Source organism: Salmo salar, chromosome 24 (assembly GCF_965601325.2).
Source record: "Salmo salar chromosome 24, fSalSal1, whole genome shotgun sequence".
NCBI classification, from domain to species: Eukaryota; Metazoa; Chordata; class Actinopteri; order Salmoniformes; family Salmonidae; genus Salmo; species Salmo salar.
This window is the reverse complement of record NC_138314.1, coordinates 5512672-5527041: the sequence shown is the minus strand read 5'-3', so window position 1 is coordinate 5527041 and position 14370 is coordinate 5512672. Positions and strand designations below refer to the sequence as shown.

Genomic DNA, 14370 nt, shown 5'->3' with positions numbered 1-14370 from the left:
TGGCTGTTCCCATTCACATCAGGACTGGCAGCCATCGCTAGTGTACCACTGAGTTTAACAGTCAGAGTGCCAAGGTTAGAGGTTCCAAAATCCTTCTATGGATTATATGTCTATGGCCACAATGCAACAAGCTGTTTTACACTGAACAAAAATGTAAAGTGTTGGTCCCATGTTTCATGAGCTGAAATAAAAGACCCCAGAAATGTTCCATTCGCATAAAATGCTTATTTCTCTCAAATTCTGGACACAAATTTGTTTACATCACTGTTAGTAAGCATTTCTCCTTTGCCAAGATAATCCATCCACCTGACAGGTGTGGCATATCAAGAAGCTGATTAAGCAGCATGATCATTACACAGGTGCACCTTGTCACACAACACAATGCCAAAGATGTCTCAAGTTTCGAGGGAGCGTGCAATTGATATGCTGACTGCAGGAATGTCCACCAGAGCTTTTGCCAGAGAATTTAATATTCATTTCTCTACCATAAGCTGCCTACAATGACGTTTTAGAGAATTTGGCAGTATGTCCAACCGGTCTCACAACTGCAGACCACGAGCATAGCATTATGTGTGCAAGCAGTTTGCTGATGTCAACGTTGTGAACAGAGTGCCCTATGGTGGTGGTGGGGTTACGGTATGGGCAGGCATAAGCTACAGACAAACACAATTGCATTTTATCAATGGCAATTTGAATGTACAGAGATACCCTGACGAGATCCCGAGGCCCATTGTTGTGCCATTCATCCGCTGCCATCACCTCATGTTTCAGCATGATAATGCACAGCCCCATGTCGCAAGGGTCTGTACACAATTCCTGGAAGTTGAAAATGTTCCAGTTCTTCCATGGCCTGGCTACTCACCATGTCACCCATTGAGCATGTTGGGGATGCTTTGAATTGATGTGTAGGATGGCGTGTTCCAGTTCCCGCCAATGTCCAGCAACTTCACACAGCCATTGAAGAGGAGTGGGACAACGTTCCACAGGCCACAATCAATGTTATTCGAAGGAAATGTGCCGCATAGCATGAGGCAAATGGTGGTCACACCAGATACGGACTGATTTTCTGATCCACGGCCTACATCTTTTTTAAGGTATCTGTGGCCAACAGATGTATATCTGTATTCCCAGTCATGTGAAATCCATAGATTAGGGCCTAATGAATTTACTGTATTTCAATTGACTGATTTCCTTATATGAACTGTAACTCAGTAAAATCTTTGAAATTGTTGCATGTTGCGTTTTTTGTTCAGTATATATTTGTCACGCTTACTGCCCAAATTGCGGCCTTCACGACTGAAAGTGCTTGTAATAAAACTTAATACACAGCAATATTGTAGAAGCTATTGATCCTCTGTGGCTACAGTAAATAATGTTCGCTGGTGTAGTATTCTGTTCAGACAGGAGTAATATAATTGTGGGAACATATATTTTGTAATCATTTTGTCAGCATATAAATCAGCATATAAAATAAACTTTATTTTGAGGGTGTCCCAGAGATGTAGATTGTTCTAATATGATAGCCAGTTCATTTATATAAATGTTGAATACAGTTGGACAAATATTGCAACCTTGTCTAACTCCTCTGTCCTGACCAAAGAATAGTTTTATTTTCTTGTCAACTTTTATACAACATTGGTTTCCTTATAGATCACATCAATAAAACAGGCAAATGTTTTTCCTTTGTGAGTTTGGTGGACATTTTTTGGGACAAAGGTGTGGAGGGTATATACACTACATGACCATAAGTATGTGTACATCTTTCAAAAATCATGGGCATTAATATGGAGTTGGTCCCCCTTTGCTAGTTTTCCACTAAATGTTGGAACATTGCTGTGGGGATTTCCATTCAGCCACAAGAGCATTAGTGAGGTTGGGCACTGATGTTGCGGGATTAGGCCTGGCTCGCAGTCGGTGTTCCAATTGAAAGGTGTTAGATGGGGTTGAGGTCAGGGCTCTGTGCAGGCCAGTCAAGTTCTTCCACACTGATCTCGACAAACCATTTCTGTATGGACCTCGCCTTGTGCACGGGGGTATTGTCACGCTGAAACAGGAAACTTTACAGTGCCTACAAAGTCTGGGTCTGTGCTTTTCACACCAACGTTTGAAGAGCACAAACACTAAATGTTATAGCTGCTTATCTTTAAGGATACTATATTTCAAATGCTCCTTTATGTGTTTAACAGTGGAATGCTTAATATGTGAACCAATTTGTTATCATTGTGGGTGTTATCATGTGTTATAACATGTTATGGGGATATAACAGTAGATAGCTGAAAACATTTAATAATTAAACAATAAAAAACGTTATTTTCTCATTATTATCTAGGCTACATATCATATGCATACATTAGTACTTTACTCTGGATGTAATCTGTAGTGGATGTATGTTTTTAGTTCAGTATGCGTATCTTAAAGCAGATTACAGCCAACAGGTCTCTTATCTGGCTCTGGTTGTCCTGTACTGAGGACCCTGTTGGAGTCCCTACTGCGTAACTCTTCTGTACTGCCTGTTTTAGCTGGCTGGTTGGGTGCTCTGTCAGGGATGACTCATCGGGGACATGAGGACCAGGAGCAGCATGGTGACTGGGGCCAGTGGGAATTTGGGCTCCCTGTAGTTTGGGGCTCCTTGGATGTTGAGGGGCCCTGGGACTCTTGTAGTGCTGATTAGAGTCTCTGGGCTTGGTGTGGGTATTGGAGGGGGACCTGTCCCCGGCAGTGTCTTTCAGGGCTTTTGTGAAGAGCCTGACTCTGTTCTTGCTGAGGTGCACATGGTCATAGAAGTGATGAGGTTGAATGTCCTAGTGATAAACCAGATGCACCTTTGTCAGAGGGGAACAGGCCTGTGATACCTCTATGTTGATGGTGTCAATGACTCACGGATGATTCTGGCTGAAGCGAACTCTTTGGTAGCTTTGGTAGCCACTTGGCTCAGAGCTCTGTCCACGTTGTCCTTGCATGCTGTCACGTTGTTTGTCCTGGAGTAAATATGGATGTGTTCTGCCTCTTTCAGTCTCTCCTCTGAGAGCAACTCCATGCCAGTGTATGTGGTGGGGCACCAGAGCTTGATGCCTGATGTGGCCAGGCTGGTGCCTGATGATCTCTTCCTTCAGCTCCTGTAGCTCTCTCTGTAGGTCTTGCAAGTGGCTGTGATCAACAGTGGTGGCCAGCATCTCTCTCAGGCGACGCACTTACATTCTGAGGGCCTGGTTGTCCTCCTCCAGTTCTCTAGTGGCTGACTGTAGCTCCCTGATCTCACTGGGCTGCTGTTTCCCCTGAGTCACCAGGCTGGTGTCCTCCTCTGTCGGCTCTTGACTGCCTCTGCTCTGGCAGGTCAATGATTTCTCCCTGAACTCAGAAAAGTCTCTTTCTAGAACAGATAGACTTTCTGAAAGATTTGATGTCAGAGGAGCGTCTTAGAGAGACGAGTCTGCTGTCAGGGCTTGGAGGGGTTGTCTTCTCCTGGATTGTGATCTGTGGAGAGGCTGCTTGCTCCTTTGCTTCTTCTCTTAGGGACTATAAGTCTTCCTGGAATTTCCTCAGGCTGCTTTCCCTGGACCGTGATGGTGCCGATATGATTGACGTTAATGGTGAGGCAGGGGCAGTTTGTCCTCATTAATTGTTATCTGTCTGCCTTTTCAATGTTTTGGGTATTTCGTGCACAACAGGGTGCCAGGCTGAGGGGCTCTCAGTATGAAATAAGAGATTTGTTGTGGTTTTCTTCCCCTATAGTATTGAGAAGTCTGCCACCAAGGTCTCGGGTGATTCTCTCATTACTTTACTTTCCAAAATTTTCCTTTGCCTTTAAAAGAGCAGACGTATGGTATATAATCTCCATTTAGATTTTCTATTGCTGATTTCTTTACTAGCTCTTTCCAAGCTTGCTCAGCTTTCTTTTTATTTCAGTTCACAGATCAAGTATCTCTCTCTCTACCTGGAGAGGATGTGGGCATGACACGTAGCAGTGGGGTAGTTACCGGGGACAACAAGCCCTTCTCTGTGTGTCGCGCCAGCCCCCCTTTCATTAGCCTGGCCTGACCCGCGAGATGGGAGCTGGAGATTACACAAACAGGGGGGGGGGCACAGGGGACAACACACACCAACACACACATTCTGAGAGCTAGGGTCTATCCCCTTCCTTCTCCCAGAAGCGTAAGGAACACTGTGCCTCTCTTCTGCCTGTGTTTGTTTAGAATAGAGCCTATAACCTTAGAGAGAAATTCTCTCTCTCTCTCTCTCTCTCTCTCTCTCTCTCTCTCTCTCTCTCTCTCTCTCTCTCTCTCTCTCTCTCTCTCTCTCTCTCTCTCTCTCTCTCTCTCTCTCTCTCTCTCTCTCAGGGCGAGCTGGGAGCCCCTGGTCCTAATGGAGTTCCCGGGCTCATTGTGAGTATAAAAAGTAATGTGACATGTGCACTCTTAGAAAAAAGTGTTCCAAAAGTGTTATTTGACTGTCCCCATAGGAGAACCCTTTTTTCTTTAAAGGTAGAACCTTTTTGGTTCCAGGTAGAAACCTTTTGGGTTCCATGTAGAACATTTTGTAGTTCCATGTAAAACCCTCTGTGCTTCTAGATAGCACTTTTTGTTCTAAGTGTGCACCGTCACTCTCTGCTCCACTGCACTCTCTAGGACACTGATTGGTCTGGGGATGCCTGTTTATAATTAAGCAATAAGGCCCGAGGGGGTGTGATATATGGCCAATATACCACGGCTAAGGGCTGTTCATATGCACGACGCAACGCGGACTGCTTGGATACAGACCTAAGCCATGGTATATTGGCCATATAACACAAACCCCAGAGGTCCCTAATTGCTATAATAAACTGGTTACCAATGTAATTAGACCAGTAAATTACTGTTGTGTCATACCCGTGGTATACGGTCTGATATACCACAGCGGTCAGCATGCAGGGCTCGAACCACCCAGTTTATAATTTGTCTTGTTGATGATAAACAGATAAATATAGGTCCCAAATGTTGCCATTAAGAACATGGAAATACTCTTGCTCTATCATTCAACTTAACTACTGTATACATGTTAGGAATGTGCATGACATAATTGTCCTACAGCTGTAGGTCTGCATTTCTGTCTACAGTGTTCTAAGTGTGTGTTCTGTGTGTTGTTGGTGGCAGGGAGACATGGGTCCTGTAGGGATGATGGGTTTGCCAGGACCATGTGGACTCAAGGTAACTGACCTACTGCTTTACTCATGTCTACTGTACATGCTGTTACAAAATGTTGTAAATGTAATACAATGCAGGAGGTGTCATAATCTCAAGAGGGGTTTCTCTCGGGGCAACACCAGACCTGTTTGCTCATCAGTGATTGGTTAAATTTCAGGGGGTACCAGGAAATCCAGGAGAACCAGGACTGAAAGGTGATAAGGTGATCTGAATACCTCATTATTAGCCTACTGTACCTAAATAAACCAAATTATGCATGCCAAATAGTCTCGTCCACTAGCTGGCTCTCTGGGGATGAGGTTACATGTGGTAAAACTACAGACATCTCTAGAAATCTGATTCAGGAACAGTTTAACTTTCCGAAGCCTACCCGATGACACTCATCATCAATCACTGCAAATTTAGAGCTTGAGCTTGCTATAAGCTCCATGTATCACATATATGTATAATCTACTGAGAAATATGTGCTTTTCTTAGTAAAAATGCACATATTGGCTGAGTACAGCATGTGTATAACAATGGCAGATGTGCAGTGCTCCTATGCAGTCGACAGGTCACCAGATGACATCCCTAGAGCTGCCTACTGGGCATACTGGATCTGCCTCATGCCCACAGCTGGCTATAGTACTCATAAATAGAGATGAGGATTTATAGTGTACATTTGTTAGTGTATTCTTAACCTTCTGTCTCATTCTTCAGGGTGAAGTTGGTCTTCCAGGGGAGCAAGGAGAGAATGGATTCCAAGGTGACAAGGTATTTCACTCCGCTACCACCTGACAGATGGTGCTGATGTTTGTCGTCTGAGTCTTTGTGTCTGGGTTTTAACTGTGGATAACTTCTTTTCACAGAAGTGCTCTCATTGTTTTACAGGGTATCCAGGGTTCACCTGGGTTACTAGGTATTCAAGGGAAACCAGGGCAACAGGTGAGTCCATTAACCTGTCGTGGCGTTGGATTGATTAATGTGATGACTGCTGTTCATCGAATGATTAACTGTTCATAATTACGTGATTAAATGAATCAGGTAATTATTAACTCAGTAACCTGGGGCACCATGGAAAAGTTTGGCTTTATTGAGTTTCTATTTCCCAAATTAACTCAAAGAATATCAGAATATCGATTTTACAACAGTCTCATTCTGAATGTTGCATAATCTGGGAATCTGCACAAACCCGAGTCCCACTAAATAAGTACCACACCAATTGAGTTGATTATTTATTTACTAACAAGCTAAAATGATAAATAAGATACACATACACACAGTCTAGGCTATTGATTAGAAACAGGTCCCTAGCAGGCCAACACAATATGACACGTGTTACACAAAATAGGGATTTCAAACAAGAGAGTGCATGAGAGAAAAGCACACTTAGGTACATTTGTGAATTATGCTTAGTTTAATCCTAACCTTGCCCCGAACTGCCGCTCTTATGGGTCAGAATATAATGATGTAATTACATGTCGAAGGTCTCCGATGGGGTATCTCCTCGTGGACCGAGTTATGACTTCTCCTCTGATGGCGACACTTCTGTTGTTACCGGGTGTAACTCTCTGATTGTCCACGCAATGTCAGTGTCCTTTCTCTTAGTGGTCTGTTTCCTCTCCCTTGTTCTGAAAGAGGGGTCTTCTGAGGACGGCTAATCAGCCATATAGGTGGTTCCAGTGTGGGAATGAAAGCAGGGTAGACACACGATTCCTTGGAGAGAATAACTGGGTGGTCCTGCTTGAATTCACCCTCTTAGACACAACTACTCATCCGTAGAATAGATTGTTAAAAGGTTCCTTTGTCGTCTTCAACCTCGTGTTGCGTTTTGTGGTTACAACTAATCGGACCTTGGCTGCAGCTCGTGGTTACCTAGTCATAATGTTAATTCTTAACTCACATGTTTTATATCCTCGGGTCAGAAATGGGTGTTTCCGCCTTTAGGGCAAGTTCTCTGGGCGTAACTGTCACGTCCTGACCAGTAAAAGGGGTTGTTTGTTATTGTAGGTTTGTCAGGGTGTGGCAGGGGGTGTTTGTTTTATGTGTTCCGGGGTTTTTGGGGTAATGTTCTATGTTAGTCTATTTCTATGTCTGTGTCTAGTTTTTTTATTTCTATGCTTAGTTTGTTGGGTTGACCTTCAATTGGAGGCAGCTGTTCCTCGTTGCCTCTAATTGAAGGTCCTATTTAATAGGGGTGTTTGTCATTGGGATTTGTGGGTAGTTGTTCCGTGTTTAGCGTTTAGCCTGACAGGACTGTCTTCGTCGTCATTGTTTGTTATTTTGTTTAGTGTTCACGTTCCTTCAATAAAAAAAGATGAGTTCACACATTCCCGCTGCGCCTTGGTCCCATCTTTACGACGAGCGTGACAGTAACTAGTTACGAGGCAAGGTCTATATTTTACTCAGATCCAATTTAGACAACTAACTTCACATTTAATCTTTACAAAAACATTCTCTTTGATCTGGACATTTTCCACACAAGGTACATTATGCAAACATCAGGTACACTGTGAAAACTCTTCAAGTTACAATGTTTTCGTTATAACGTCGTCATTAAACTTTTAATAACATAACAAAAACGACATTCATTTTCATATTCCATCTATCGTCATTACTACCATTTTGGCTGACGAAACATATTGCCCCAAAGTCCATTTATTGCATGTTATTGTTCTGAGGTAGGTTCTCCATAGGCCCATCATACATTCCATTCCTCCACAGTGAGAGGACAAAGGGATTTTGTCTGCTGCCTAAAGATGTACAATGGGCGTGAGGTGTCATAAAACCCCCCACCTACATACCTCTCGATCTCTCCCCCTCTGGCGGGTGTGAGAGATGTCTCTTGTAGGAGTGTGGTCCACGGTAACCTGACCCGAACAGGACAGTCATGACAAACCTTTATAGAGACCTATCTGTGTACCTGGGACTATAAAAAGTATGCTACTAGGTTATCACTTTTCAAAACTGTCTCCTAGGGGGTGATCGGTGACCAAGGACCTGATGGTATACCTGGCCCTCCTGGCCAAGAGGTAAGGATCTGTGTGTGGGTGGAAAGATTATACATGCCCTATATCAAATCAAATGTTATTTGTCACATGCCCCAAATACAACAGGTATAGACCTTACAGTGAAATGCTTATCCACAAGCCCTTAACCAACTAGGCAGTTAAGAAAAAATAGGAGTTAAGAAAGTATTTACTAAATAAACTGAAGTAAACAATAAAAAAGAAAAAAAGAAAATAGAAAAATGACAAATAATTAAAGAGCAGCAATAAAAAGGCTATATACAGGGAGTACCGGTACAGAGACAATGTGCAGGGGCACAGGTTATTCTAGTTAATATGTACATATGTAGAAGTAAAGTGATAAACAAGATAATAAACAAAGACCAACACCAGCGTAAAAATGAGGTGGTGTCATTTGGTTAGCTGTTCATGAGTTTTATGGATTTCGGGTATAAGCTGTTCTATCTGCTGTGTGGTAGCAGATAGAACAGTCTATGATTAGGGTGGCTGGAGTCTTTGGCAATTTTTAGCGCCTTCCTCTGACACCACCTAGTATAGAGGTCCTGGATGGCTGGAAGCATGGCCACAGTGATGTACTGGACCGTACGCACTACCCTCTGTAGACCATTGCGGTCGCAGGCCGAGCAGTTGCCGTACCAGGCGGTGATGCAACCAGTCAGGATGCTCTCGATGGTGCAGATGTAGAAGTTTTGGAGGATCTGAGGACCCATGCGAAACCTTTTCAGTCTCCTGTGGGGGAATAGACGTTGTCGTGCCCTCTTCACAACTGTCTTGGTTTGTTTGGACCATTCTAGTTTGTTGGTGATGTGGACATCAAGGAACTTGAAGCTCTCACCTGCTCCACTACAGCCCTGTGGATGAGAATGGGGGCGTGCTCGGTCCTCCTTTTTCTGTAGTCCACAATCATCTCCTTTGTCTTGATCACGTTGAGGGAGTGGTTGTTATCCTGGAACCACACTGCCAGGTCTCTGATCTCCTCCTTACTGGCTGTCTCATCGTTGTCGGTGATCAGGCCTCCCATTATTGTGTCGACGGCAAACTTAATGATGGTGTTGGAGTCGTGCTTGGTCATGCAGTCATGGGTGAACAGGGAGTAGAGGAGGGGACTGAGCACACACCCCTGAGGGGCCCCCGTGTTGAGGATCAACGTGGCAGCTCTGTTGTTACCTACCCTTACCACCTGGGGGTGGCCCATCAGGAAGACCAAGATCCAGTTGCAGAGGGAGGTGTTTAGTCCCAGGGTCTTACGCTTAGTGATGAGCTTTGAGGGCACTATGGTGTTGAAGGCTGAGCTGTAGTCAATGAATAGCATTCCCACGTAGGTGTTCCTTTTGTCCAGGTGGGAAAGGGCAGACTGGAGTGCAATAGATCTGTGGATCTGTTGGGCCGGTATGCAAATTGGAGTTGGTCTAAGGTTTCTGGGTTAATGGTGTTGATGTGAGCCATGACCAGCCTTTCAAAGCACTTCATGATTACAGACGTGAGTGCCGGAAGTGTCGGAAGTAAATTCGGCAGGTTACCTTGGTGTTCTTGGGCAAAGTGACTGCTTGAAACACGGCCAGGGACTGGTTTAAAATGTCAGTGAAGACACTTGCCAGTTGGTCATGTCCTGGAGTACATGTCCTGGTAGTCCGTCTGGCCCTGTGGCGTTGTGAATTTTGACCTGTTTAAATGTCTTATTCACATTGGCTACGCAGATCATGATCACACAGTCGTCCGGAACAGCTGATGCTCTCAAGCATGCTTCAGTGTTAGAAGGAATAGAAGGAATTTACAGTGGGAAGAAAAATGATGTGAAAATGATGTGACTGACTGGGCCACTCCAGAAGGCGTATTTTATTCTATTCAAGCCATTCTGTTGTTGATTTACTTCTGTCTTTTGGGTTGTTGCCCTGTTGCATCACCTAACTTCTGTTGAGCTTCAATTGGCAGACAGACAGTCTTACATTCTCCTGCAAAATGTCTTGATAAACTTGGGAATTCCTTTTTCCATCGATGATAGCAAGCTGTCTAGGCCCTGAGGCAGCAAAGCAGCCCCAAACCATGATGCACCCTCCACCATACTTTACAGTTGGGATGAGGTTTTGATGTTGGTGTGCTTTGCCTTTTTTTCTCTCCACACATAGTATTGTATGTGTGGTATCCCAGGAGGTCTACCCCGGGGGATGGTAATAGAGGGGAGGTACGTGAGGCGATGTTGGCTCCCTCTGCTGGGAATACGGGAGCTGGGCACCCCGACACGGACAGCGAAGTGGAGGTAATTAGAGGAAAGTGCCAACCAGCCGTGGAGGCTAAATAAAAGAAGCACGATTACACACCGCGGGAGAGAATGGAGAGAGACGGAGACCAGTTAAGAGAGAGAAGGAAGACCGAGCAAAACCTAAGTTATTTCTTTGATATATTTATTTTCTGTCTTAAGTAAAGTTGTTTTTTTGACTAAAGCCTCCCTGTCTCTGTGTCAATCTCTGCACGCTCAACCCAACACCCCACGGTTTACCACATGTTTCTTCCAAACACCACAACTTTAGTTTCATCTGTCCACAGAATATTTTGCCAGTAGCGCTGTGGAACATCCAGGTGCTCTTTTGCGAACTTCTGACGTGCAACAATGTTTTTTTTGGACAGCAGTGGCTTCTTCCATGGTGTCCTTCCATTCTTCTTAACCTCATTGAGCATTCTGCGCTGTGCTCTTGCAGTCATCTTTGCAGGACGGCCACTCCTAGGGAGAGTAGCAACAGTGCTGAAATTTCTCCATTTATAGACAATTTGATTTACCGTGGACTGATTTTTAGAGATACTTTTGTAACCCCTTCCTGCTTTATGCAAGGCAACAATTCTTAATCTTAGGTCTTCTGAGATCTCTTTTGTTCGAGGCATGGTTCACATCAGGCAATGCTTCGTGTGAATTGCAAACTCAAATTTTGTGATTTTTTTATGGGGCAGGGCAGCTCTAACCAAAATCTCCAATCTCGTCTCATTGATTCGACTCCAGGTTAGTTGACTCCTGACAACAGTTAGCTTTTGGAGAAGTCATTAGACTAAGGGGTTCACATAATTTTTCCAACCTATACTGTGAATGTTTAAATGTATTCAATATAGACAACAAAAATCCAATAATGTGAGTTATTAGTTTAAGCACACTGTGTTTGTCTATTGTTGTGACTTAGATGAAGATCAGATACAATTTTATGTAACATTTATGCAGAAATCCAGGTAATTCCAAAGGGTTCACATACTTTTTCTTGCCACTGTAGCTTGTCTGGTAGGCTTGTGTCACTGGGCAGCTCACGGCTGTACTTCCCTTTGTAGTCCGTAATAGTTTGCAAGCCCTGCCACATCCGACTACCGTTCATCAATCACTGCAAATTGATGGTTCGTCAGAGGGCATAGCGGGATTTCTTATAAACTTCCGGGTTAGAGTCCCGCTCCTTGAAAGCGGCAGCTCTGCCCTTCAGCTCCGTGCGGATGTTGACTGTAATCCATGGCTTCTGGTTGGGGTATGTACGTACGGTCACTGTGGGGATGACGTCATCAATGCACTTATTGATGAAGCCAGTGACTGATGTGGTGTTCTCCTCAATGCCATTGGAAGAATCCCAAAACATTCCAGTCTGTGCTAGCAAAACAGTCCTGTAGCTTAGCATCTGCGTCATCTGACCACTTCCGTATTGAGCGAGTCACTGGTACTTCCTGCTTTAGTTTTAGTTAGTAAGCATGAATCAGGAGGATAGAGTTATGGTCAGATTTGCCAAATGGAAGGTGAGGGAGAGCTTTGTACGCGTCTCTGTGTGTGGAGTAAAGGTGGTCTAGAGTTTATTTTCCTCTGGTTGTACATGTAACATGCTGGTACAAATTAGGGTAAACTGATTAAAGTTTCCCTACATTAAAGTCTCTGGCCACTAGGAGCGCCGCCTCTGGATTAGCATTTTATTTCTTGCTTATGACCTTATACAGCTCGTTGAATGCGGTCTTAGTGCCAGCATCGGTTTGTGGTGGTAAATAGACAGCTACGAAAAATATACATGAAAACTCTTGGTAAATAGTGTGGCCTACAGCTTATCATGAGATACTCTACCTCAGGCGAGCAAAACCTCGAGACTTCATTAATATTTGATTTTGTGCACCAGCTGTTATTGACAAATAGACACAAACCGCCACCCCTTGTCTTACCGGAGGCAGCTGTTCTATCTTGCCAATGCACCCAGCCAGCTGTATGTTATCCATGTTGTCGTTCAGCCACGATTCGGTGAAACATAACATATTACAGTTTTTAATGTCCCGTTGGTAGGATAGTCTTGATCGGAGTTCATGGAGTTTATTATCCAATGATTGCACGTTGGCTAATATGACTGATGGTAGAAGCGGGTTACCCACTCACCTTCGGATTGTTACAAGGCACACCGACCTATAACTGACTGAGATATAGGGGTTATAGGTCGGTGTGCCTTGTAACAATCCGAAGGTGAGTGGGTAACCCGCTTCTACCATCAGTCATATTAGCCAACGTGCAATCATGCGAATGACGGGGATTTGGGCCTTGTCCGGTGTCTGAAGTAAATCCTTTGTGTCCGACTCATTAATTAAAGAATCTTTATCTAGTACGAGGTGAGTAATCGCTGTTCTGATATCCAGAAGCTATTTTCGGTAATACGACACAGTGGCAGAAACATTATGTTCAAAATAAGTTCCAAATAATGTGAAAAAACACACACAATAGCACAATTGGTTAGGAGCCTGTAATATGGCAGCCATGTCCTCCGGTGCCATTATATGGTGACATCATGTAATGGATTATATTCAACCTGTTCTCTGGTTGTCCACAGGGTTTCCCAGGAGACATCGGCCCACCAGGTCACAATGGCCCTGAAGGCCCAAAGGTATTTATACTGGCACTATCTTTCTGCATATCTAGTAGTGTACCGTTGTCTTATGTCCGATGGTGCGATGATTCCATCTTCGCATAGTTCATGGCAATGCGGTCGGTTAGAATGACACCATTTGTCTTAAAACAATGGTTGTGTACTTAACATCCTCATTTGGCGTAGTCGGCTGGATGAAGCACTTCTATGAGCAATGGTAGCCCTTAGTGTTGAGAATTGGTCTGGGAGTTTCAGTTGGTTTTTAGTGAATACAAAGAACGGTGGGTGGCAAGGAGCAGGCGCATGGACCTTGGAGGCCTTTTCTGGGGACTGTGGTGACTGCTGGGGACCAGTCCTGTTTTACTGCCAGTGGTGCATCATGGACAGCAACATGGGTTCCTTACGCAATCTAACATTCTGTATCATTCTCCTCAGGGGAAGCCAGGGAACAGAGGTTTACCAGGGCCTAGAGGAACAGCTGGACTAGAGGTGGGATTGTCTTTAGTGTTCTGTATTTACTAAACATGTCAATATTTAGTCTTACTTTGGCTTTGTATGTAGTATGTATGTAAGAGATAAGGCAGAAATCTGGCATTGCCACATAGGCCAGTGAAAATACAAAGTGTTTTTTATGCATAGTGCTTTTGTCCCTGCCTTGACCCTCTGTCTCCATATTGTTTTCCAGGGCGATGAGGGGCCACTGGGACCACATGGGCCAACAGGACCAGAGGTGAGTGCTGATTGGACAGCTCAAAACCAAAACAAGGAAGTCCGAAAACACAATATGGGTCACTCAGCACATGAAAACACCCAAATGTTCATCTCCACCATCAAAAGCCTGTTTCATAACAATGACACTTCAGAGTGGGAAGCAATTTGCTGCAGTCCGTGTTTAAATCCAGCTGAATCACTATGATCTGGTTAGCTACATACCAGGAGCACTTGGCTAGCTGTCAGTCTATTGTGCAGAAAATCTATTTTGATAGATGGCTCACAGCTTATTGTGCATTTGTGGCAACGGTTTGGTCAGTAAAATTGCTGTGCTACCACCACATGTTGCTCATCTGTGATACAAAAACAACACCATTGTAAGAGATGGTATTATAAAAAACAAAGCTTTATGGTTTTAAACCAATGAAAATAAAGCCACTCATTTATGCACCTAGTCAGTTATCCCAGTTAGAGAATTATGATTTCTTTGAAATAAGAAACTGTCCAAATATCTGCTTCCTGCATTCATTTTTAAAGTGTTTGCTTTTGGAATGCAGCCATTTTGCTAAACACTGATAGTAAATGTCAAGCCTCATTAAAATACTGAACATT

General features: G+C 43.9%; 1 protein-coding gene across 1 annotated transcript in view; it reads left to right on the top strand.

The window, feature by feature from the left end:
- col27a1b (collagen, type XXVII, alpha 1b) overlaps window positions 1–14370 on the top strand; it is a 156443-nt gene that overhangs the window by 94373 nt on the left and 47700 nt on the right. The window contains exons 14-22 of the mRNA XM_014171199.3: window positions 4338–4382; window positions 5130–5183; window positions 5338–5382; window positions 5880–5933; window positions 6051–6104; window positions 8138–8191; window positions 13012–13065; window positions 13483–13536; window positions 13733–13777. Of these exons, the coding sequence (XP_014026674.2) occupies window positions 4338–4382; window positions 5130–5183; window positions 5338–5382; window positions 5880–5933; window positions 6051–6104; window positions 8138–8191; window positions 13012–13065; window positions 13483–13536; window positions 13733–13777 (459 nt within the window). The remainder of the gene's footprint in view (window positions 1–4337; window positions 4383–5129; window positions 5184–5337; window positions 5383–5879; window positions 5934–6050; window positions 6105–8137; window positions 8192–13011; window positions 13066–13482; window positions 13537–13732; window positions 13778–14370) is intronic.